The 25689-nt window shown below is 43.8% G+C and overlaps 2 protein-coding genes and 1 pseudogene across 5 annotated transcripts; all 3 read left to right on the top strand.

Annotated features, from left to right (window-relative positions):
* Positions 1-952: 952 nt before the first annotated feature.
* LOC132591599 (E3 ubiquitin-protein ligase TRIM39) lies at positions 953-11539 on the top strand. Of its 4 annotated transcripts, none has more exons than XM_060270851.2 (8): positions 953-2661; positions 3023-3112; positions 4910-5092; positions 5743-5765; positions 6964-7070; positions 7965-8033; positions 8862-8918; positions 9501-11539. In XM_060270851.2, exons 1-8 carry the CDS (start codon positions 2218-2220, stop codon positions 10019-10021), a joined length of 1494 nt encoding a protein of 497 aa, XP_060126834.1. In that variant the 5' UTR covers positions 953-2217; the 3' UTR covers positions 10022-11539. The 4 variants fall into 4 exon arrangements, with proteins under 4 accessions (XP_060126834.1, XP_060126836.1, XP_060126835.1 ...); XM_060270853.2 differs by having other exon boundaries at positions 8862-8903; XM_060270852.2 differs by having other exon boundaries at positions 7968-8033.
* Positions 11540-13173: 1634 nt separating this feature from the next.
* Positions 13174-24473, top strand: LOC132591600 (E3 ubiquitin-protein ligase TRIM11-like). The gene is made up of 7 exons (XM_060270855.2): positions 13174-14734; positions 15965-16060; positions 18483-18653; positions 19226-19248; positions 19781-19887; positions 22644-22679; positions 23131-24473. The coding sequence occupies exons 1-7, from the start codon at positions 13856-13858 to the stop codon at positions 23646-23648; spliced, it is 1830 nt and encodes a 609-aa protein (XP_060126838.2). The 5' UTR covers positions 13174-13855; the 3' UTR covers positions 23649-24473.
* LOC118081617 (U2 spliceosomal RNA) lies at positions 13642-13752 on the top strand (annotated as a pseudogene).
* Positions 24474-25689: the final 1216 nt, after the last annotated feature.

Consider the following 25689-nt stretch of genomic DNA (forward strand, 5'->3'; position numbering starts at 1 on the left):
TTAAAGGCATCAAAAAACATTTTTTTCTTTTTTAAAAAGGAACCATACTGAACATTCATATTCATAGCATAAAAATTAACTTTAAAAAAACCACCACCCCAGAAAAATAACAAAAGCAGGCTAGCCAATTAACCAGGCCTATATTTAAAATCATCCCCTCACATCCCATGAAATGCCTGCAACTAAAGGAACTTCTTAGCATTGTGGCAGAAAAATGACAATGTTGGTGCCAATATTTTGTTTTAAGATATATGTGTAAAAGATGGGGTATGGTTAGGGGTTAGCACATGGTCCTGACCCCCAGGTATTTTGTGTGAGGCTCCAATCTCCTGTCCCTCACCCCCTTTTAATAAATGTTTTATTATTTGAACATTGGGCAGTTGAGCATGCTGCTAAGTGCAACCCCAGTTAGACCCCTGCTGGAAATGGAGGGGTGCTGGGATACTGCTAGTGGAATACCATATATTTTTCAGGTTGGCTACTCAAAGTTCCTGTCACTTTTTATTGTTTTGATTGAATATTTAATGTATTTTATTTTCAATGTACTATATTACACACCATCCTAATCTGCACGAGCAGAAGATTCCAGCAGTTGTAGCTGTTCTCACCAAGGATGGACTTTGGCGCCCTGAGTGAGGACAAAATTTGGTACCAGCCCCCTAAATTTGCACAATAATTCCATATTACTATATTGCACCCCCTCAACTTAGTGTCCTGTGCGGGGGAACATCTCGCACCCCCTAATTTGGGCACTGGTCTGTGTACCCGTTTGGGACAATGAAGACTAGCAGCATGGGAGGACTTTGGTAATCTGGCACCTTGAGCAGGGCCAAAATTATTAAGAGTTTTAGTGCCAGGAATAACATACACCTGGACACAGCAGAGTTCGCGCAAGTTTTCCGGAAGCTTCTGGCTGTAGTGCAATGAGTAGACGTCTGGACGCAGGATAACTATATACAGGATTTATTGAACAAACTGTATCCAGAAATTGCTATGTACAAAACGTCATAAAGTAAATGAAATAAAACAAATCCTTTCTTCTCTGTCCCTCTCTCACACAACCACCTGTTACAGTTTTTCTCCACACTATACTCACTCACTCACATAACACCACACAGAGCTTTTAGGAACTCCTTATCCAATCACAAGAGTTGTTACTAAGGCTCTTGTTACCATGCACAGAGAGAGAGCAGATATTGGCTTTCTGCCCAAAGTTAATTGTCTGAAGTGGAGAGCTGCCTTTTTGCACGTAGGCACTTTGATATCTCTAACAAAAAATTGGTCTCAATTACAGTGGTACCTCGGGTTAAGAACTTAATTCGTTCTGGAAGTCCGTTCTTAACCTGAAACTGTTCTTAACCTGAGGTACCACTTTAGCTAATGGGGCCTTACGACGACGCCATGCGATTTCTGTTCTCATCCTGAAGCAAAGTTCTTAACCCGAGGTACTATTTCTGAGTTAGCAGAGTCTGTAACCTGAGGTACCACCGTATTCCTTATCACAATTTTGTGCCTCCTCAGGAACCACCAAGCAACCCTAAATCTGGCACTGACAGAATTGATGCTTTTGAATGATGGTGCTGGAGGAGACTCTTTTCCAGGGAGTCTTCTCATCTCCTGATGTGGCCAAAATATTGGAGCCTCAGCTTTAGGATCTGTCCTTCCAGTGAGCACTCAGGGCTGTTTTCCTTCAGAATGGATAAGTAAGTTTGATCTTCTTGCAGTCCATGGGACTCTAGAGAGTCTCCTCCAACACCATAATTCAAAAGCATCAATTCTTTGGCGATCAGCCTTCTTTCAGTCATTGGTTTATAGTGTATTTTTATGCCGCCTTTAAGGGAAAAGCGAGATGCAAAAGTAAGAAAGACAAGTGGTGCAATCAAAGCGCGATTAAGCACTATCATCAGGCATATCTTCATGGGTGTGAGTCATTTCCTGAAAAGTTCATTACTCTGTTTTCTGTCCCCTCGCGGCACGCGCCACGCCCCCTTCAGACCGATTGGCGTCTTGCTCGTCTCCGTGTTGTGCTGCGTCCACGCTTTCGCTTTCGCCCGTGTCCTCCTTTCCGTTCCTCCTCGGTTTGCAGGGATCCAGGCTGCGAAGACAGTAGGGATCCTCCGTCTTTGGACCCCAAATTTACCTCTGCCGCTGCGGGGCGGGACTCTCTTTCTCCCGCGTTGACCAGACCGCGCATTTTGCGCGCAAGGAGGCACACCCATGGCCGCCGCCGGAGACCCCTCCATAACTCTCCAGGACGAAGTGACTTGCTCCATCTGCTTGGATTACTTCCGCGACCCGGTGATGATCATCGACTGCGGGCACAGCTTTTGCCGAGCCTGCATCTCCCAGTGCCCGGAGGGGCCGGGCCGCGACCTCTCCTCTTGCCCCCAGTGCAGGATAGCTTTTCCCCGGGGCAACCTCCGGCCCAACAGGCACTTGGCGAATATGGCCGAAGCGATACAGCGCCTCCGCCTGCAGTGCCTAAGCCTAGCCGAAGGGGAGCCCAAGAAGGAAGCGCCGAAGTTGTGCGGGAAGCACTACGAAGCCCTCCGGCTCTTCTGCCAAGAGGACCGCGCCTTCATCTGCCTGGTCTGCAGGGAATCCCGGGCGCACAAAGCGCACGCCACCCTCCCCATCGACGAGGCTGCCCAGGATGCTAAGGTAAGCGAAATCGCCCTTCGTTTGGAGAGAATTTGGAGCACGAAGGGGTTGGGGAAAGGGTGACCCTCCTGATCAGGCATAGGCAAACTCGGCGCTCCAGATGTTTTGGGACTACAACTCCCATCATACCTAGCTAACAGGACCATTGGTCAGGGATGATGGGAATTGTAGTCCCAAAGGATCTGGAGGGCCGGGTTTGCTTATGTCTGCTCCAGATAATGCTGGTCTTCAGGTGCCACCATCCCCAGGATTTTATTTACAGTTTTACTTGTATACTACTATGAGAGCTCTTAGTGAAAGAGTGGTTTCTAAATCTTTTAATAAATGGTATAAGCGCTGAATGCCTTTTTTTTCCTTTTAGGATCAGCTCCAAAGTTGCCTAACAACCTTGAAGAAGGAGAGAGATGAAATTTTGAAGAGGATTGAAGGGTGCAGTGAGAGAGAAATGAAGGTAGGCAGGCTCCTGGTTTGCCATCCACTGAACGTAGCTGCCTCCTTTTTGTGCTCAGTTAATTTTATTGTACACAGGTTGTACATTGACAATAAAGGTAGTATTATTATTCTGGACTGCAGCTCTCTCAGGCTGGTTAGAGGAGTTGTTCTTGTTATTTAAATGTATATATCGATCTTCATCTGAGACTCACAGGGAGTTGTCATCCCAAACATGTGGAGCGCATCAAGTTCCGGAGCCCTGAATATCTGTGTGTGCTCTCATCGGACTAAAATGACTAAAATAACCTGTGTATATTCATATACAATGCTATACATTGTACGACTAAGGGAAACTCAAGAATGTTCAAGGTTATATGGGCATGGATGCATGGGACTAACAACAAATCACAGCTAAATGCAGATAGGTCCGTACAAAATAAGCTGAAGTGTATCAAGGCACCTACAAAACGCTTTCGTAACATTTAAGATATAGAGATGGATGAACACAGGATTTCAGAAGTGAATATGGTTACATTATAGATTTCTGGAGCAAAATGCATAGCTAAAGACCTTTCGCTGGTGGGGGTGCCAACTTGAATAAAACATTGGAGGGGGGACAGGTAAGCCTCGCCCTGCATAATTGATCACATGACGCAGTGCACACACACCCATTTGAATGCAATGCCCATCAACTTTGGGGTGGGGATAGCCCCCTGAAATACAGTCATACCTTGGTTTAAGTATGCCTTGGTTTGAGTATTTTCAGTTTAAGTACTCCACGGACCTGTCTGGAACGGATTAATCCACTTTCCATTACTTTCAATTGGAAAGTTCGCTTCAGGTTAAGTATGCATCAGGTTAAGTACGGACTGCCGGAACCAAATACACTCATACCTCGGGTTATGTATGCTTCAGGTTGAGTACTCCACGGACCGTCTGGAACGGATTAATCCACTTTCCATTACTTTCAGTGGGAAAGTTCGCTTCAGGTTAAGTACGCTTCAGGTTACAGACTTCCTATGTAACCTGTACAGACTTCCGGAAGCAATTGTGTTGTAAACCGAGGTACCACTGTACTTTCTTGGGGGGTGAAAACCCCTAGGAGTTGACACCTCCTATGTATTGTGTTTTTAATATTCGATTGGGAGCCGGCCAGAGTGTCTAGGGAAACACAGCCAGATGGGTGGGATATAAATAAATTATTATTATTATTACTAGTCTTCTTATTTTTCTTCTTCTTCTTTGGCGATCACTCATATCCGAGTAATATTGTCTTCCATAAACACGGTTTTAACAATGGGTCCGTAAGTGAATATGGAGGCCAATTCTGGATCCACACGTCCTTCCACTTTTTACCTTTATTATTTTTACCCTTGTTACCTTTATTACCTTTACCTTTATTATTACTAGTATAGCTTAACTGAAGGTATCAGATAAGATAGTGGGACAACCTTGGAAAAATGTGGATTGAAAAACAGGAGGAAGTAATGTTCTTCTCCAGGTCAGTAATAGCAAACAAGTGGGCGAAAGGCTATTGCCAGGAGACTAATGGGGGGTTTGGGAATGAATCAGAAAGCTGGCCTTGGGATGCAGATGCCTTTGGGAAGGCGCCCCCCCCCCAAAAGCACTGGGGGAAAATGTCCACCCTACTGACCTTTGCACTAGGTTACACCTCCTACTTGTTATGGTGGAGTGAATAAGCCCTGGTGAAACTAAGCACAACTGGCTCTTTCCCCCCCGTTTGTGCCTTTTTCCCTGGAGATGGAATCACAACAGCACACTGAATTTGGTCTCTCTTGTCCTCTGCTCTTTGCAGAATCGTGTGGGAAGCATCAGGGATCAAGTTGCGGGAAACTGGGAACTGCTACTTGCGTGTGCAGAGATCATGGAGTCAATCGACAAAATAGCCAGTGAATTCTCAGAGCGCAGCTCTCATCTCGCCAAACTGATTAAAGAGGTAGAGGAGAAGTGCCTGAAGTCTGCCTTTGAACTCCTGCAGGTAAGATTGCACTAGTAGATGTGAAAGCCCAGGGAAATTAGGGGTGGACGGACATTCCTCTCCCGAAGCCTTTTTTGTTGTTGTTCCCCTCCCCAACAAACAAACAAAAAATGGGGAAAAATTTTTAAAAAATTGTTGGACTATGACATGTGAAAATGGTACAACAGATTTGTTTCAGTCCAGCTGAACCTTCATTTTTTTTAGAAGTCCATGATAAATTTGATGGCAAATACGAAGAAGCAGAAACTGATGGCGAAAATGCAACACAGAGAGAGAGAGAGAGAGAGAGAGAGAGAGAGAGAGAGACTTTCGTGTTTTTGAATCTTGTTCTCTTCCCCTCACCCCCCTTTTTGACACTGGAGGAGCCATAGGGTGGTAGTCCGTGCTAAATCCAACTCAGAGTAGACCCACTGGAGCTCATGAACATGGTCAACTTGTTCGTTAATTTCAATGGGTCTTCTCTCGGTAGACGATTTGAATACAACCTATAATATTGCTCTTCTTTTTTTACTATAGTGTTGATGGTCTGTCCTGTTTTCATCTTGAAAGGAAAGTGGGCTGGAAATGTGCAAAATGCATTAAGAGTTAGTACTTAATGAACTGTAATAAACTTTGAAAAGTGGGGCTGATTGGTTTATCTTTTCACCCAGGATATGGATCCCTTGCTGAGCAGGTAAGCCCGTTTACAGAATCGTAGAATTGTAGAGTTGGTAAGGATCCACCCCCTGCAATGCAGGAATATGCAGCTGTGTCATATGGGGATTGAACCTGCAATCTTGGGAGTATCAGCACCGTGCTCTAACCCAGGGGTCAGCAACCTTTTTCAGCCATCCACCATCCCTCAAACCATGTGGTGGGCCAGACTATATTTTTTTTGGGGGGGGATGAACGAATTCCTATACCCCACAAATAACCCAGAGATGCATTTTAAATAAAAGGACACATTCTACTCATGTAAAAACATGCTGATTCCCAGGCTGCCCACGGGCCAGATTGAGAAGGCGACTGGGCCGCATCCAGCCCACGGGCCTTAGCTTGCCTACCCCTGCTCTAACCAACTGAGCTATTTTGCAAGATTGGGGCAGTCCTGCCATTAGGCAGATTAAGGCCGCCATCTCGGGCAGCTGATTATGCCAGGTTTGTCCAAAGTCCATTTTGGGGGCCTAATTCGACCCCCGTGGCAGTATATGTCCTGGGGCAAAATCCTTAAAAAAGCTCAGCAACCTCAATCCTAAAAAAGCCCTTGTATGATGATTTAATGAGGTTTAATTGCCTCATTAAGGCTTTGCCGAATCATTACAAAAGTCCAGTGCGCTTCCTTATCTGCACAGCTCTGTTTGTATTGGCAAAACAATGCAGTCCTCTTTCTTTTGCAGTGTGAAGGTGTGTAGACATGCAGGAGCAAGCACACTGATAAATCAGAACAAGACAGCTTCTTCTTCTAAGCTAAAGTCTTTATTTACAAGCATAAATCACCTTCCCGGGACTGCAGCATTCCATGGCTGCCCCGGTTGAAAAACGAAACCAACAACAGTATACAGAGAACAAAGACAGATTCCCGGATGTAGGAACTCCCCCTTGCTCCCTCCTCCCAGCCCCAGGCATCATAGCAGAGCTGTTAACCCTCCAGCAGCTCTTATACTTGGGTTCAGTACCAGGTTTCCAAGTACCTTGGCGGGGGGAATTGTTTAAAAAAGCTCAACAACTTTAATCTTTGGTCGGCCTTCAGCAAATCTGGCCCTCTTTGAAAAAAGTTTGGGCACCCCTAGATTATGCCATGAAAGTGAAGCAATTGCTAGTTCATTCAACAGGAAAGGAATCGGGGAGCAATACAGGGCAATGCTTTATTTTAAGTCATATGTTCTTTCCAGATGCAACATAGAAATATCTGGGAAACCCAAAGCTGATCTGAATAAGAAAGTTGAGTTGCTTAATGAAAAACTACAGCTGGTGCAGACCAAGTTGCGTCAGCTTTCAGGTAACAGATTATGTTTTACCTAGGATAATAATAATCACATAAGTCAGTCAAGCTCAAAAGGGACACTACAGAGTTATATATATGGGAATCCCCATTGTGCATATCAATATTGGCAGTTCACAAAGCCAGGTCTTGATCTGTGTCTGTGTTTAACCCTCAAGTAATTAGAGCAGATCCGTATAAAAAGTCTGTAGAGTTATTCGGAGTAGTGAGTCACAATAACAAAGACAGCTTAACCAAAGCTACTACTCAGTATTGGGAGACTCGGACTTTCTTTCCGAGACTGCTTTCCCTCATAGGGAACGAAGCAGTAAATATTAAACAAGTATCCCCTTAACTCCCAGCATGACCAGCTAAAATCTTACCTGCACGATTGGGACCGCGGTTAAATATTGCAGCTTTTCTGGTTTTCTCCCTCCAAAAATGAAGAGCATTCACACACACCGGTATATACAGTAGTGAACTCTTTTAACATATATGGTATCTGAAACTTTGTCTGAGTTTCACCTTCCACCTTTCTCTCCCCAGAACATCCAAAACTGGCCAGTCCGATGGGAGAGAAAGGCTGTTTTGGGACTACAATTCCCATCATCCCTAACCACTGGTCCTGTTAGCTAGGGATGATGGGAGTTGTAGTCCCAAAACATCTGGAGGGCCGAGTTTGGGGATGCCTGGTCTAGAACCTTCCGTGGGATATGAAAGCCAGGCCCCAGTGGCTGGCATGGTTGGGCACTGCTTCTGAGCAGCAGGTGCCTGCTTTCAGACGGAGGGAAATTGGGAGAGGCAGCCTGCCAGGCCTTTTGTTTGGCCTCATGTGCATGTTGAGACGTGCGTGTTAGACTGATATTAACTGATCAGAGAGGAATGGGGTGACTGTTGTGTTTTTGAATCCAGCAGGTGTGCCACAGCAGCTCAATCAGCACAGATATACTTCTGATTTTCACTATCCAGTATGTGACGCAGGTAAAAAATGGGAGAGCATGGGGATAAATATTTGGGTGGCCAGTGGTTAATGGGAATCTAGCAACTTCCGGAAGGCTCCAGGTGTCCCATCCCTGAGTTCCAAGCTATTCAACAAAATGAGACTGTCCCCTCGCTTGGCCCATCCCTTGACAAACTGCCTGCTTTGCTACTACCTTTGGGCAGTTAACCCAATGACCTGCATACGAGTAACGTACACTCTTGCCCTGAGCGTAACTCTTGTCCTCATTTATGTCTCCTCTTTTTCTTTTGCCAGAGCCTAGGGGTCTTTCCCTGACCGTTGATGATAGTTTTTGATGATAGGTTTGCAGGTCTAACAACACTGGGTCGTCAAATGGGGCGAATTAAACAAATGCATGCCATGCCTCTCCTGCCCCCTGGAAAGGAGGCAAAGAAACAACAGTTGTTCATCTGACAGTTAGCCTTAAGAACATGATTCATGCATTAGTCAATAATTATTGTGAATGATTCTTGTACAGCTCCGTATGCATCCAGAGCAGTACTTACCCTGAAGAGCCGAATCTGCGCATGCTCCCTGCGCGATTTGGCGCTTCTGCACACACACGTGACTTCATTCGGCGTGTCTGCACATGCTCGAATCGCTGAACCCGGGAGTAACACATTCAGTTACTTCCGGGTTCAGCGCGTACGTACCCCGTGTCGTACACAACCTGAAGCATACGTAACTAGAGGTATGACTGTAGTTTAATTAGCAACAAAATTTCATTGGTGCATGATTAAACAGGCTGCAGGGTCTCTTCTGTTAGCCTTACAGTGGACGTTTTACCCTATTCTCTTTTCTCCTCCTAGACTATGTTGATGCCAACACGGTGAAATCAAAATGGAAAAGAGGTAAATGGAAAAGAGGTAAGCTTCTAGTTCTGGAGAGCAAAAACAGGCCAGGGGTTGGGGAGTTCCAGCATTTGATGTCCTGACGTTTCTCTCTTGAGATAAAAGCTGCTGCAGGGGGAGATCCAACTGGACTGAGGCCCTGGCAGCAGTGCTGAGGGGCGGAGGAAGCAAGTTAGTCCCTGTGCTGTCACTCCAGTCTAAACCACCACCACCCCCCAGCAAGTAAATAGCTCAAGGGGGACTTAGATTGGAGAAAATGGTGTTGTGGAAAAGGTTACATTTCTAGCTCAAGGGCCACATTCTCTTCTAAACAGCCTTCCAAGGGCCACGTGCCATGGTGTGGGGGGCCAGAGGCAGAAGTGGGTGAATGTAAATTTCATCTTTGTTTCTGCACACACAGTCTCCAGCTTGCAACTCTCACCCTGTATCCTCGCCATGCAAATTTGATTGTATGAATTGGCCTACTTTGGTTGTGCATTCCTCTCCTCCTAAAGAATATGTGCAATTTGCGAGCACTACCTTACGGAAGTTACGGATTCTGTTAAGCGTTTGTCTTGTTTGCTGTGTTTTACCACTCTGCTTCCTGTTGTGTTTCAGAAAACGTGGTGTTTGATCCGGAAACAGCCCATCCCCGATATATTGTGTCTTCTGATGGAAAATCAGTATGGTGGGGAAAGGTCCGCCAGGACTACCCCTACAGTTCAATTAGGTTTGAATACGCCCGCTGTCTACTTGGAATGTGGGGATTCAGCTCAGGGAAACATTATTGGACGGTGGATGTTGAGGGTGTCAACCATTGGGCTGTGGGCGTAGCCAGAGAGTCTGTGGAGAGGGATAGAGAAATTAATTTTGAACCTGATGAAGGGATCTGGGCAGTGGGCTTTAGCCGCAATGATCAGTTCAAAGCTCTGACTTCACCACCTACCTATTTGGACCCAGAAGAGGGCCCAACACAAATCCAAGTTTCGTTGAACTACGAAGCAGGGACTGTGGCTTTTTATGATGCTGAAGATAAGACCCGCCTCTTTATTTTCGAGTCAATTGATTTTGAAGGGGAGGAAGTTTTCCCCTTTTTCCGGATTGTAGATCCATCAGTTTGCCTCCAGCTGTGCTACTAAAGCACATGGTCCTTGACCTGTGCTTTGCCTTTCCTGGGTCCTCAGACGAGTCCAAATGTTAGTTCCATAGAGCAGCGGATATCATTTCTGTGCACATTGTCTTTGGAAGTCTGCACAGGCTGCAGTTTCCATCCCAGGCTGCTGTCCCACATTCTCCTTCAACAAAGGACCAAGGTGTTTTGGGTTGACTCTGCAGATGATTGCTTTATAATTCAGTACAGCAAAGAAGCACTATAATATTGCAAATAATGTTCCTTTACTGTTGCACCCTCTTAGTGGTGCCAATGGGGGATTTCCTCCCAATGCAAATAGCAGCTTCAGAGGAGGGATTATACTCAGGACCAAAGCAAAGGAGGAAAGGGTTAAATCCCCCACCACCTTTTTTGGGATTCTAATACAGCAATCATTAGCTTCTCCTCTCAGCATTTTGCAGCTTTACAAACCTGCATTTTGAATGCTAAACAATATATTTTCTATTTTTGACCCTTAGTCTTCCCCTATATTAACTACTATTTGTTAGCGTAGAACTGTAGGATTTTACTTTTAATAAACCTGTTATTTGATGTAGCCATTGCAGTCTTTCAATCATTTCATTAATCTTTCAATAAAGTTTTTTTTTAAAAAAAAATCCTTTAACCTTTGTTTTGACCCAACTAATTTTTATGCTGCACTTCTGTTAGGATAATTTTAGTTTATTCTGTTGCTTTTCTTAAAAGATTCAAGGCAACCTAAAAGCTTTTTTTAAAGTACCATGCTGAACAAAAACGATACATACAGATGATAATGTTCATAGTGTAAGAATAATTTTTTTAAAAAAAAACCCACCACCCCAGCAAAATAACAAAACTAGGCTCACCAATTAACCAGGGCTATGTTTAAAACCATCCCCACCTTTCTCCTGAAATGCCTGTGAGTAAAGGAACACTTTAACATTGTGCAATGTTGGTGCCAATATTTTGTTTTAAGATACATGTGTTTAAGGTGGAGTATTGTTTGGGGTTAGCCTGTCTGTTTCCATCCCATGCTGCTGTCCCACATTCCCCTTCAACAAAGGACCAAGGTGTTTTGGTTTGACTGTGCAGATGATTGCTTTTTAATTCAGTACAGCAAAGAAGCACTGTAATATTACAAATAATGTTCCTTTAATTTTGCAACTCTTGGTGGTGCCAATGGGGGATTTCCTCCCAATGCAAATAGCTGCTTCAGAGGAGGGATTATACTTGGGACCAAAGCAAAGAAGGAAAGGGTTAAATCCCCCACCACCTTTTGTCATTCTAATAATCATCAGCTTCTTTCCTCACAGCATTTTGCAGTTTTAAAAACCTGCATGCTAAAGGCAAAGCCATATTTTGTCTGGTTTTGACCCTTAGCTTATATTAACTATACTGTTTATTAGCATGTAACTCCTCAGGTTTTTTTCTTTAGCTTTTTACATTTAATAAACCTGTGATTTGATGTTGCCATTGCAGTCTTTCAATCATTTCGTTAATCCGTCAATAAAGTTATTTAAAAAATTAACCTTTGTTATGACTCATTTAATTTTTATTTTGCGGTTCTGTTACGATATTTTTGGTTTATTCAATTGCTTTTTAAAGGTTAAAGGCGTCAAAAAAACTTTTTCTTTTTTTAAAAAGGAACCATACTGAACATTCATATTCATAGCATAAAAATTAACTTTAAAAAAACCACCACCCCAGAAAAATAACAACACCAGGCTAGCCAATTAACCAGGCCTATATTTAAAATCACCCCCTCACATCCCATGAAATGCCTGCAACTAAAGGAACTTGGCATTGTGGCAGAAAAATGACAATGTTGGTGCCAATATTTTGTTTTAAGATATATGTGTAAAAGGTGGGGTATGGTTAGGGGTTAGCACATGGTCCTGACCCCCCAGGTATTTTGTGTGAGGCTCCAATCTCCTGTCCCTCACCCCCTTTTAATAAATGTTTTATTATTTGAACATTGGGCAGTTGAGCATGCTGCTAAGTGCAACCCCAGTTAGACCCCTGCTGGAAATGGAGGGGTGATGGGATACTGCTAGTGGAATACCATATATTTCTCAGGTTGGCTACTCAAAGTTCCTGTCACTTTTTTATTGTTTTGATTGAATATTTAATGTATTTTATTTTCAATGTACTATATTACACACCATCTTAATCTGCACGAGCAGAAGATTCCAGGAGTTGTAGCTGTTCTCACCAAGGATGGACTTTGGCGCCCTGAGTGAGGACAAAATTTGGTACCAGCCCCCTAAATTTCCACAATAATTCCGTATTACTATTTTGCACCCCCTCAACTTGGTGTCCTGTGCGGGGGAACATCTCGCACCCCCTAATTTGGGCACTGGTCTGTGTACCCTTTGGGACAATGAAGACTAGCAGCATGGTAGGACTTTGGCAATCTGGTACCTTGAGCAGGACCAAAATTATTAGAGTTTTAGTGCCAGGAATAACATATACCTGGACACAGCAGAGCTCGCGCAGGTTTTCCGGACGCTTCTGGCTGTAGTGCAATGACTAGATGTCTGGACACAGGATAACTATATACAGGATTTATTGAACAAACTGTATCCAGAAATTGCTTTGTACAAAACATCATAAAGTAAATGAAATAAAACAAATCCTTTCCTCACTCACTGTACTCACTCACTCACTCACATAACACCACACAAGAGCTTATCTTTTAGGAACTCCTTATCCAATCACAGAGTTGTTACTAAGGCTCTTGTTACCATGCACAGAGAGAGCAAGCAGATACTGGCTTTCTGCCCAAAGTTAATTGTCTGAAGTGGAGAGCTGCCTTTTTGCACGTAGGCACTTTGATATCTCTAACAAAAAATTGGTGCCCCCCCATAGATCTCAATTACAGTGGTACCTCGGGTTAAGAACTTAATTCGTTCTGGAGGTCCGTTCTTAACCTGAAACTGTTCTTGACCTGAGGTACCACTTTAGCTAATGGGGCCTCACGCTGCCGTCGCGCGATTTCTGTTCTCATCCTGAAGCAAAGTTCTGAACCCGAGGTACTATTGCTGAGTTAGCAGAGTCTGTAACCTGAAGCATCTGTAACCTGAGGTACCACCGTATTCCTTATCACAATTTTGTGCCTCCTCAGGAACCACCAAACAACCCTAAATCTGGCACTGACAGAATTGATGCTTTTGAATGATGGTGCTGGAGGAGACTCTTTTCCAGGGAGTCTTCTCATCTCATGATGTGGCCAAAATATTGGAGCCTCAGCTTTAGGATCTGTCCTTCCAGTGAGCACTCAAGGCTGATTTCCTTCAGAATGGATAGGTTTGATCTTCTTGCAGTCCATGGGAGATGGGACTCTCGAGAGTCTCCTCCAACACCATAATTCAAAAGCATCAATTCTTTGGCGATCAGCCTTCTTTCAGTCATTGGTTTATATTTTTATGTACTGGTTTTATATTTTTATGTACGTGTTTGCCTTATACATTTATGAACATTTATTATATAACTAAGACCTTAAAAAGGCAAACACAGGTACCACTTCTTAAAATTTGGACACGGTTGGGTTCCCATCCCCACGTGCCAGAGTGTTGCCATGGCTGCTCAGCCTAAACCTACCAAACAGGGTTGTTGTGAGGGTTAAGGGGAGAAGCTTTTCTGCCTTTTGGCCAAGATCAAACTGGTATCTGTTCTTACCAGTTTAATAACTGGCATGTCCTCTGCTAAACAATAAATACAACCTTTGACCTGTCAAACTTTGGGTGGGCGGGTCATTGCTTTTAGTCATTACTATGCTATATTATTTTTTCGAGGTTTTATATTGCAAAATCTTCGGATGAAGGGTGGAGTAGAGTTTTAATAAATGCCGCCTTTAAGGGAAAAACGAGATGCAAAAGTAAGAAAGACAAGTGGTGCAATCAAAGCGCAAGTAAGCACTACCATCAGGCATACCTTCAAGGGTGTGAGTCATTTCCTGAAAAGTGCATTACAGTACAGTACTGTATTCTGTTTTCTGTCCCCTCGCGGCACTTTCCCACTTCGTTTCAGCGCCACGCCCCCTTCAGACCGATTGGCTCGTCTCCGTGTTGCGCTGCGTCCTCGCTTTCGCTTTCGCCCGTGTCCTCCTTTCCGTTCCTCCTCGGTTTGCAGGGATCCTCGGTTTGCAGGGATCCAGGCTGCGAAGACAGTAGGGATCCTCCGTCTTTGGACCCCAAATTTACCTATACCCCGGCGGGGCGGGATTCTCTTTCTCCCGCGTTGCCCAGACCGCGCATTTTGCGCGCAAGTAGGCAGACCCATGGCCGCTGCCGGAGACCCCTCCATAACTCTCCAGGACGAAGCGACTTGCTCCATCTGCTTGGATTACTTCCGCGACCCGGTGATGATCATCGACTGCGGGCACAGCTTTTGCCGACCCTGCATCGCCCAGTGCCCGGAGGGGCCGGGCCGCGACCTCTCCTCTTGCCCCCAGTGCAGGATAGCTTTTCCCCGGGGCAACCTCCAGCCCAACAGGCACTTGGCGAATATGGCCGAAGCGATACAGCGCCTCCGCCTGCAGCGCCTCTCCCTGGCCGAAGGGGAGCCCAAGAAGGAAGCGCCGAAGTTGTGCGGGAAGCACTACGAAGCCCTCCGGCTCTTCTGCCAAGAGGACCGCGCCTTCATTTGCCTGGTCTGCAGGGAATCCCGGGCGCACAAAGCGCACGCCGTCCTCCCCATCGACGAGGCTGCCCAGGATGCTAAGGTAAGCGAAATTGCCGTTCGTTTTTGGAGAATTTTGAGGACTAAAGGGAAGGGGGAAATGACCCTCCAGATACTGTTGGTCTTCAGGTGCCAACATCTCCAAGCTTTTATTTAGTGAAAAAGTGGTTTCTAAACCCTTTGATTAAATCAAAATATTATAATAATAGTAATAATTTATTATAATAATTTATTATTTACACCCCGCCCATCTGGCTGGGTTTCCCCAGCCACTCCCGGTGGCTTCCAAAAGAACATTAAAAATACGGTAAAAGATCAAACATTAAAAACTTCCCTAAACAGGGTTTGTTAGTATTTTCATTCTCCATTGCTGTTGCATCTCCATTGCTGTTGCATCCACTGTTGACATTCCTGATAGGAGTGTGGGAACAGAACTCATACACTGTACTTCCATCCTGTGTGCTTTTGTGTTCTTCTCTTTGTTTGCTGCTTTCGGACAGAGCAGACGTGTGAAGCTGCTGCTCACACTAGCCATGTTGTTGTTGTTTTTTATTTGTTGTAAATAAAGAACTTTTGTGATGCCAATGCCTCTACAGCCTTGCTTCTTGCTGTTACTCTGCTGATGCATTAGCGTGCCCACAGCTCCACAGGAGGTGGATCGCTGGACACCTGTGTGGCTCCCGGACTGGGCCAAGTCTGGTTGTGTGGGGGCTGGAACCAGGGGCGTAGGAAGGTAGGGGCGTGTCACGCCCCCGGAGGCATGCCACGGCCCTCCGGGAGATGCAACCCCACCCCTGGGAGGCGCGCCACGGCCCTCCGGGAGGCCTGCCACAGCCCTGGAACGTGTGCCCCACCCCCGGAACATGTGTCCTGCCCCTCTGGGAGCTGCGTCCACCCCCAGAACGGGCGTCAGCCCCGCCCCCGGTGCCAGAGCATGAAACTCCCCCACTGGCTGGCACGTTCAGAGTTGCCTTCAGATGTATTCTAAAAGTCGTATAGTTGTTTATCTCCTTGACATCTGATGGGAGGGCGTTCCACAGGGCGGGTGCCACTACTGAGAAGGCCCTCTGCCTGGTTCCCTGTAAGCTCACTTCTCTCAGTGGGGGAACTGCCAGAAGGCCCTCGGTGCTGGACCTCAGTGTCCGGGCTGAACGATGGGGGTGGAGACACTCCTTCAGGTATACTGGACCGAGGCTGTTTAGGCCTTAAAGGTCAGCACCAACACTTTTAATTGTACTGGGAGCGCTGAGTGCATTTTTTCTTTTTCTTTTAGGATCAGCTCCAAAGTTGGTTAACAACCTTGAAGAAGGAGAGAGATGATATTATGAAGCAGAAAAGTTACACTGAGAAAAAAAATCAGGAATCAAAGGTAGGCAGCTCTCAGTTTGCCATCCACTGAATGCAGCTGCCTCCTTTTTGTGCTCTCCAGATGTTCTGGACTGCAGCTCCTCTCAAGCTCGGTAGAGAAGTTGTTGTTGTTGTTATTAAAATATATATATCAACCTTCTGCTCTGGTCAGACCTCACCTGGAGTACTGTGTCCAGTTCTGGGCACCACAGTTCAAGAAGGATACTGACAAGCTGGAAGGTGTCCAGAAGAGGGCAACCAAAATGGTCAAAGGCCTGGAAACGATGCCTTATGAGGAACGGCTTAGGGAGCTGGGTATGTTTAGCGTGGAGAAGAGAAGGTTAAGGGGTGATATGATAGCCATGTTCAAATATATAAAAGGATGTCATATAGAGGAGGGAGAAAGGTTGTTTTCTGCTGCTCCAGAGAAGCGGACACAGAGCAATGGATTCAAACTATAAGAAAGAAGATTCCACCTAAACATTAGGAATAACTTCCTGACAGTAAGAGCTGTTCGGCAGTGGAGTTTGCTACCAAGGAGTGTGGTGGAGTCTCCTTCTTTGGAGATCTTTAAGCAGAGGCTTGACAGGCATATGTCAAGAATGCTTTGATGGTGTTTCCTGCTTGGCAGGGGGTTGGACTGGATGGCCCTTGTGGTCTCTTCCAACTCTATGATTCTATGATTCATCTGAGGATCACAGGGAGTTGTCATCCAAAACATGTGGAGGACATCAAGTTCAGGAGCCCTGAATACCTGTGTGGGCTCTTATGGGACTAAAATAATCCGTGTATATTCATATAGGTGTATAGTTGATAAATCATTGTATGACTAAGGGGATATCAAGAATGCTCAAGGATATATGGGCATGGATTCACGAGACTAAGAACAAATCACAGCTAAATACAGGTAGGCCCGTACAACATAAGCTGAAGTGTATCAAGGCTCCTACAAAATGCTTTGTTAACATTTCAGATATAGAAATGGATGAACACAGGATTTCAGAAGTGAATATGGTTACATTATAGATTTCTGGAGCAAAATGCGTAGCTAAAGATCTTTCGCTGGCAGGGGTGTCAACTTGAATAAAATATTGGAGGGGGGACAGTTAAGCTCCGTCCCACATAATTGATCACATGAGGCAGTGCACACATACCATTTGAATGGCAATGCCCAGCCCCCTCAAATATTTTACTGTGTTACTTTGGAAGTCAAACGTTTGACTTCCAAAATGTTCGGGAACCAAGGCACAACTTCCGATAGGCTGCAGGACTTTCGGGTTCCAAAGAACATTCGAAAACCAGAACAAATGCTTCGTTCGACTCCCAAGGCATTTGAAAACCAAGGTATGACTGTATAGCTTAACTGAAGGAATCAGATAAGATAGTGGGACAAGGTTGGAAATACGTGGTTTGCAAAACAGGAGGAAGTAATGTTCTTGTCCAGGTCAGGAAGAGCAAAGAAGAGCAAAGAAACCAGAATCCTTTCTATTGGGCATGGTGGGAAAATAATTGCCTATTAAAGATACCAATCTGTTTCTATATGCCACAACTGCAGCTAGAATATTGTTAGCAAAATACTGTAAGACACCGAAGATACCTACAGTAGAGGAATGGCAAATGAAAATGTTGGACTATATGGAACTTGATGACCTGACTGGAAGACTACGCGACCGGGGAGAGGAGAAGACGGAAGAAGAATGGAAGAAATTTTGAGTGTATTATAAAAAAATATTGTAAAATTGATATATGAAGAGAAATATAAGCAATTGTGTATGTTGCAGGTTGAGAATTAAGGGAGAGGTTTTTAAAATATAGATTAGAATTATATAATGGATGTTAAAGATTAAAGAAAATGGGGTAATGGTAATTATAGATATAAAATATGAATAGAACCTGCGTGAAAGGATATGCAATGAACCGCTAAACAGGGGGCACGAGGAAGTCCATGAGTGAAATTAAGTTAGAATTGATTATCATCTTGATTTGTACATATTTTTTGTTTTCTTTTTTCTTGTGTGGATGATTTGAATGTTTGATTATGGGAAGATATGTCATTGTTCTTTTTCTTTATAAAAAAATTCTCAATAAAAATATATATATATTTTTAAAAAAGTAAGAGCAAAGAAGTGGGTGAAAGGTTATCGCCAGGAGACTAATGGGGGGGGGGGTTGGGAATGAATCAGAAAGAGATGACCCCAAGCTGGCTGCTGGGAGTGCGCATTCTATTCTCACAGTGACCGAACAGATGCCTTTGGGAAAGCCCCCCTAAAAAAAAAACCACTGGAAAAATGCCGACCTCACCGACCGTTTTGTTAGGTGACACTTTCTGTTATGGTGGAATGACTAAGGCCTGGTGAAACTAAGCACAACTGCCTCTGTTTCCCTGAGGATGGAATCACAACAGCATACTGAATTCGGTGTCTTTCGTCCTCTGTTCTTGGCAGAAAGGTGTGGAAAACATCAGGAATCAAATTGTGGGAAAGCGGGAACTGCTAGAAGCACTTGAAGAAATCGACAAAATAGCCAGAGAATTCTCAAACCGCAGTTCTCATCTCGCCGAGCTGATTAAAGAGGTAGAGGAGAAGTGTCTGCAGTCTGCCTTTGAACTCCTGCAGGTGAGATTGTACTACTAGATGTGAAAGCCCGGGGGAAATTGGGTGGATCGACATTCCTCTCATTATTATTTTTTTGTGTACCCCTCCGCAACAAAAAAATGTTGGACTTCGACATGTGAAAAGCATACTGTAGATTTGTTTCAGTCCAGACAAACCTTTGTGTGTGTTTTTTTACAGGTGTGATGGCAAATATGAAGAAGCAGAATCTGATAGCGATAACACAAAAAAATGAGACTTTTGTGTTCTCTCCCCCCCTCCCCTTTTGACACTGGAGGAGCCATAGGGTCATAGTCAGTCCTAATCCTACTCAGAGTAGACCCACTAGAGTTAATGAATATGGTCAACTTAGGTTTGTTAATTTCAATAGGTCTACTCTTGGTAGACGCTATTTGAATACAACCCATAATAATGGTCTTCTTTTTTACTAGGGTGTTGATGGTCTGTCCTGTTTTCATTGTTCCGTCTTGAAAGGAAGGTGGGCTGTAAATGTGCAAAATGCATTAAGAGTTGGTACTTAATGAACTGTAATCAACTTTGAAAAGTGGGGCTGATCGATTTATCTTTTCCCCCAGGATATGGATCCCTTGCTGAGCAGGTAAGCCCCTGTTTACAGAATCGTAGAATTGTAGAGTTGGAAAGGACCCACCCGCTGCAATGCAGGAATATGCAGCTGTGTCTAGGGTTGCCAGACTCAATAGAGGACAGGACTTCTGTGCCTTTAATTGCCCTGCTCTCTTTTGTGTCTGGAAACCTTAAGAGGACCCAGCAGACCCTTTGTTTAATTTCCAAGCGAAGGGTCTGCTGGTTTCTCTTTAAGGTATCCAGACTCAAAAGAGAGCAGGGCAATTAAAGGCACACAAGTCCTGTCCTCTATTGAGTCTGGCAACCCTAGCTGTGTCATATGGGGAATGAACATGCAACCTTGGGATTATCAGCCCCATCCTCTGACCAGCTGAGCTATTTTGCAAGATTGGGACAGTCCTGCCATTAGGCAGATTAAGGCCGCCATCTCAGGCATCTGATTATGGCATGAATGTGAAGCAATTACCAATTACTGTATTCAACAGGAAAGGAATCAAGGAGAAGTATAAGACAATGCTTTATTTTAAGTCATATGTTCTTTCCAGATGCGACATAGAAATATCTGGGGAACCCAAAGCTGATCTGAATAAGAAAGTTAAGTTGCGTGATGAAAAACTACAGCTGGTGCAGACCAAGTTGCGTCAGCTTTCAGGTAACAGATTATGTTTTAACTAGGATAATAACAATCATATGAGTCAGTCAGGCTCGCCCCCCCCCCCCAAGAGACAGAATTTTCCACAGCAGAGTTACCGTATATATATGGGAGTCCTTCCCCACCTCACACAGTGCATATCAGTATTGGCAGTTCACAAAGCCAGGTCTTGATCTGTGTCTGTGGTTAATCCTGAAGTAATTAGAGCAGAACCTTATAAAAAGTCTGTAGAATTATTCAGAGTACTGAGTTGCAATAACAGGAGAGCTCAACCGAAGCTACTACTCAGTATTGGGAGACTCAGACTTTCTTTCCGAGACTGCTTTCCCTCATAGGGAACGAAGCAGTAAATATTAAACAAGTATCCCCTTAACTCCCAGCATGACCAGCTAAAATCTTACCTGCACTATTGGGACCACAGTTAAATATTGCAGCCTTTCTGGTTTCTCCCTCCAAAAATGAAAAGTATTCACACACACACACACACACACACACACACACACACACACCGGTATATAGAGTATACATCAAATGTGAACTCTTCTAACATAGATGGTATCTGAAACTTTGTCTGAGTTTCCTCTCCACCTTTCTCTCCCCACCTCCAAAACTGACCAGGTGAATTTGCATCCATCCTGGAATGGGAAACAAGCATTTGGTCTAGAACCTTCCATGAGATATGAAAGCTGGGCCCCAGTGGCTGGCATGCTTGGGCACTGCTGCTAAGACTGTTTTCAGATGGAGGGAAACTGGGAGGTGTTTGGCCTCATGTGCATGTTGAGACGTGCGTGTTAGACTGAAATTAACTGATCAAAGAGGAATGGGGTGACTGTTGTGTTTTTGAATGCTGGTGGTGTACCACAGCACCTCAGTCGGCAAAGAGCTTAGGGGTCTTTTCCTGACCATTGACATTTGTTTTTTGACGATAAGTTTGCGGGTCTAACAACACTGGGTCATCAAATGGGGTGAAATAAACGAATGCATGCCATGCCTCTCCTGCCCCCTGGAAAGGAGGCAAAGAAACAGCGAAAATGTATATTTAGGACTGACCGAGAGGAGATTTTCAACAGGAGAGAGTTAGACTGTAGTCTAACTCTTAATACCTCGGAGTAGGCCCAATGAACTAGACAGGGCATTCTTCTGAGAAGATGTGTAGAAAACATCAGAAGCTGCCTTCTACTGACTTGGACCATTAGTCCATCTAGCTCAGGGGTGGCCAACTCCCAAGAGACAGATCTACTCACAGAATTTGTTAGGAAGGAGGAAAGCCCCATTTTGGGGGGTGAGGGGCAAAGATGTTGAACTTTTTTTAGGGGAGCCAAAGTTTTGTTAAATTATGATTTATATATGATGTATGTGTATATATATATATATATATATATATATATATATATATATATATATACATACACATTTATATATGATTTATTTATAATTTATTTATGATTTATTATGATTTACTATGATTCATATATATTTGGGTTTCATTTTTGTCTCTTTAATTTTTTGTTTATATTTTGTAATCATTATTTTGCTATTTTGCTATTTGGTTAACTGATATTATTTACCATTAATGTTTGTTATTGTTGTTTAGTTTAACGTTCTATTTTGTATATGCATTTTAACTTCAATAAAGCTATTTTTAAACATTAAAAAAGAGCTTCTTGGGGGGGGAGCCAGTGATCTACCAGTAACCTACTGGTAGATCACTGTCTACCTGTTGGACGTGCCTGATCTAGCTCAATATTGTCTGCACTGGCTGGCAGCAGCTCTGGGGTTTCAGGGAGGAGTCTCTCCCAGATTCCAAGACTTTCCTGCATGCAGGGCAAATGATCTGTCACTGAACTATATAACCCTTCCCCAGAGTTTGGATTGTAACGAAGTAAGATAATTTTTCGTGCAGGACTGACACCTTTCAAATTATATATGACATACTGAGCACCTTGCAAGGCCTGGTGATTAGCTGTGAGTCTAGCCTTGTGATTCCCCTTGCAAAGCTTTCTGTTAGACTCATGAAGTGGGGGTGAGAAGGGTCACCTGAGATCATTATCACATCAGTGGATTGTCAATCTGGCCAGTTCCTCATTCTTATCCATTTCTTTTCTTCTTCTTTTTAAAAATTTTAAAATAGCCTTTATTGAATTTAAAATAAATATAAAACAAAACATATTCAACTAAAATACCAACAAAAATACACAACAACAAAAGAAATACACAAATAAACAACCAAAGACATTCAAATAAAACTTACCCTATCTTCTACCTTATTTGTCAGCCTAACTTCTACGTCTTCATTTCAATATCAATATTCACATCTTCTTTTCCAGATCGACTTCCCCTTCACTTCCTCCCTGGCTTCAAAGTTTTTAACTTTCCTACTGCTTCCATTTATTTTCCTCTTGGAATTCTACGAGATATTCGTTTTAAACCCAAGTTCTTTCAAATATATTCCGAATTTTTCCCAATTATTATTAAACTTTTTATTTGAACCACCCCTTATCGAATTTGTCAATTTGGCCAGATCAATATAGCTAATTAATTTCTCTTGCCAATCTCTAATAGTGGGGACATTCTTATCCATTTCTATGGAGTCCTCCTTGTGCAACTCGTGCACCTTGAATGAGGGGGAAAGGGTGTTCGCTCTTTGTAGTTTAATTAACAACAAAGCTTCATTCGTATATGATTAAACATGCTGCAAGGTCTCTTCTGTTAGCCTTACAGCGGATATTTTACCTTTTTCTCTCTTTCACTCCTAGACCGTTCTCATTCCAACACGGCGAAATGGATAAAGGGTAAGCTTCTTTTCTGGAGAGCAAAAACAGGCCGCCGCCACCCCAGCAAGTAAATAGCTGAGGGGGGACTTAGATTGGGGGACATGGTGTGTGGAAAGGGTTAAATTAATCATTTTCCAGCTCAAGGGCCACATTCTCTTCTAAACAGCCTTCCAAGGGCCACATGCCATGGTGTGTGGGGCCAGAAGGAAAAGTGGGTGAAGCAGGGAATGTAAATTTCATCTTTGTTTCTGCACACGCAGTCTCCAGCTTGCAACTCTCACCCTGCATGTGGCTTGTATTCTCGCCATGCAAATTTGGCTGTATGAATTGGCCTAATTGGTTCTGCATTTCTCCCCTTCTAAAGAATGCATGCAATTTGCGAGCTCGGTAGGCTACCTTATGGAAGTAACTGATTCTGTTAAGTGTTTGTCTTGTTTGCTTTACCATCCTGCTTCCTGTTGTGTTTCAGAAAACGTGGTGTTTGATCCGGAAACAGCCCATCCCCGATATATTGTGTCTTCAGATAGAAAATCAGTATGGTGGGGAAAGGTCCGTCAGGACTACCCCTACAGTTCAAATAGGTTTGAATACACTCGCTGTGTACTAGGAATGCGAGGATTCTACTCTGGGAAACATTATTGGACGGTGGATGTTGAGGATGTCGACCATTGGGCTGTGGGCGTAGCCAAAGAGTCTGTGGAGAGGGATAGAAAAATTGATCTTGAACCTGATGAGGGGATCTGGGCAGTGGGGTTTAGCAATGATCAGTTGAAGGCTCTGACTTCACCTCCTACCCCTTTGGAAACAGAAGATGTCCCAACACAGATCCAAGTTAAGTTGAACTATGAAGCAGGGTCTGTGGCTTTTTATGATGCTGAAGATAAGACCCGCCTCTTTATTTTCCGGTCAATTGATTTTGAAGGGGAGGTAGTTTTTCCTTTTTTCCGGATCGTCAATTCATCAACTTGCCTCCAGCTGTACTCTTAAAGCACATGGTCCTTGGCCTGTGCTTTGCCTTTTCTGGGTGCTTGATGTTAGTGCCGAAAATATCCATTCTATGCACATTGTCTTTGGAAGTCTGTACAGAAGAGCTTTCCAAACTGTGTAGTGGCACATTAGTGTGTCAGCTGCAGTGTGCAGGTGTGTCGCGCAAACGCTCCCCGCGCTCCTCCCGGGACTGGGAAGCGGTTTAACCTGTGCTTTGCTAGTAAAACTGAATTATTGTGTCGTGAAATGATGCATGTCTAAAAGCATGTCACCAATATGGAAATTCTGGAAAGCTCTGCTGTACAGGCTACAGTTTCCATCCCATGCTCCAGTCCCTGCTTCTCCCTTCAGCATAAGACAAAGGTGTTTTGGTTTGACTGTGCAGACGATTACTTTATAATTCAGTACAGCAAAGGAGCACAATAATATTGCATATAATGTTTCTTTAATTTTGCACCCTCTTGGTGGTGCCGATGGGGAATTTCTTGCCAATGCAAGTAGCAGCTTCAGAGGGATTTTCCTTGGGACCATAGCAAAGGAGGAAAGGGTTAAATCCTCCACCGAATTTTGTGATTCTCATAATCATCAGCTTCTTCCCTCACTCAGCATTTTGCAGTTTTAAAATCCTCCATGCTAAATGCAAGGCCATATTTTGTCTGGTTTTGATCCTTAGTTTATATTAACTTTACTATTTATTAGCATGTAACTCCTCAGGTTTCTTTCTTTAGCTTTTTACGTTTAATAAACCTGTGATTTGATGTCACCGTTGCAGTCTTTCACTAATTTCATTAATCTGTCAATAAAGTTATAAAAAATTCCTTTTAACCTTTGTTTTGACTCAACTAATTTTTTATGCTGCAGTTCTGTTATATGTTTAGTTTATTAAATTGCTTTTCTTAACAGATTAAAGGCATCCTAAAAACTTTTTAAAAATTCCATACTGAACAAAAATTATACAGATAATGTTCATAGCGTAAGAATTATTTTTTTAAAAAACTACCATCCCCCCCAAAAGTACACTAACCAATTAACCAGGCCTATGTTGAAAGCCATCCCATCCTAACCCTTTTTCTTTTTTAAAAAAGAACCACACTGAACATTCATAGTCATAGTGTAAGAATTAACTATGAAACCCACCACCCCAGAAAAATAACAAAACCAGGCTAGCCAATTAACCAGGCCTATCATCACCTCACATCCCATGAAATGCTTGCAACTACAGGAACATCTTACCATTGTGCCAGAAAAATGACAATGTTGGTGCCAATATTTTGTTTTAAGGTACATGTTTTCAAGATGGAGTATTGTATTTTGTGTGAGGCCCCACCTCTTGTCCATTGTCTCGCCCTTCCCTCTTTTTAAGAAATGTTTTATTATTTGAACATTGGGCAGTTGAGCATGCTGCTAAGTGCAACCCCAGTTCGACCCCTGCTGGATATGGAGGAGTGCTGGGATACTGCTAGTGGAATACCATATTTTTTTCATGTTGGCTTTGGCGCCCTGAGTGAGGACAAAATTTGGTACCAGCCCCCTAAATATTTATTTCCACAATAATTCCTTATTTATTTATTACTATTTTGCACCCCCTCAGCTTGGTGCCCTGGGTGGGGAAACATATTGCGCCCCCTAAATTGGGCAGTGGTCTGGGTACCCTTTTGAGACAATGAGGACTAGCATCATGGGAGGACCTTGGTAATCTGGCACCTTGAGCAGGGCCAAAATTTGGTGCCCCCCATAGATCTCAATTACAGTGGTACCTCGGGTTAAGAACTTAATTCGTTCTGTAGGTCCGTTCTTAACCTGAAACTGTTCTTAACCTGAGGTACCACTTTAGCTAATGGGGCCTCCCGCTGCCGCCGCGCAATTTCTGTTCTCATTCTGAAGCAAAGTTCTGAACCCGAGGTACTACTTCTGAGTTAGCGGAGTCTGTAACCTGAATCGTCTGTGTTGGGTTCAATCAGAACCTGTTGGGGATTGTCAGAGCCCCAAAGACCTGTTTCCCTAGCCAACCAAAACTCCTATTCCCTTGGGTTCAGTACCA

Source organism: Zootoca vivipara, chromosome 2 (genome assembly GCF_965207765.1).
Source record: "Zootoca vivipara chromosome 2, rZooViv2.hap1.1, whole genome shotgun sequence".
NCBI classification, from domain to species: domain Eukaryota; kingdom Metazoa; phylum Chordata; class Lepidosauria; order Squamata; family Lacertidae; genus Zootoca; species Zootoca vivipara.

What these genes read in the sequence shown, in the direction of transcription:
- LOC132591600 (XM_060270855.2), top strand. Translation starts at nt 13,856, where the DNA reads ATGCCGCCTTTAAGGGAAAAACGAGATGCAAAAGTAAGAAAGACAAGT. An exon ending in ATGGATCCCTTGCTGAGCAG is followed by an intron (nt 19,249 to 19,780) that starts GTAAGCCCCTGT and finishes TGTTCTTTCCAG; the next exon opens with ATGCGACATAGAAATATCTG. An exon ending in CAAGTTGCGTCAGCTTTCAG is followed by an intron (nt 19,888 to 22,643) that starts GTAACAGATTAT and finishes TTTCACTCCTAG; the next exon opens with ACCGTTCTCATTCCAACACG.
- LOC132591599 (XM_060270851.2), top strand. Translation starts at nt 2,218, where the DNA reads ATGGCCGCCGCCGGAGACCCCTCCATAACTCTCCAGGACGAAGTGACT. An exon ending in CAAGTTGCGTCAGCTTTCAG is followed by an intron (nt 7,071 to 7,964) that starts GTAACAGATTAT and finishes TTTTGAATCCAG; the next exon opens with CAGGTGTGCCACAGCAGCTC. An exon ending in CTATCCAGTATGTGACGCAG is followed by an intron (nt 8,034 to 8,861) that starts GTAAAAAATGGG and finishes TTCTCCTCCTAG; the next exon opens with ACTATGTTGATGCCAACACG.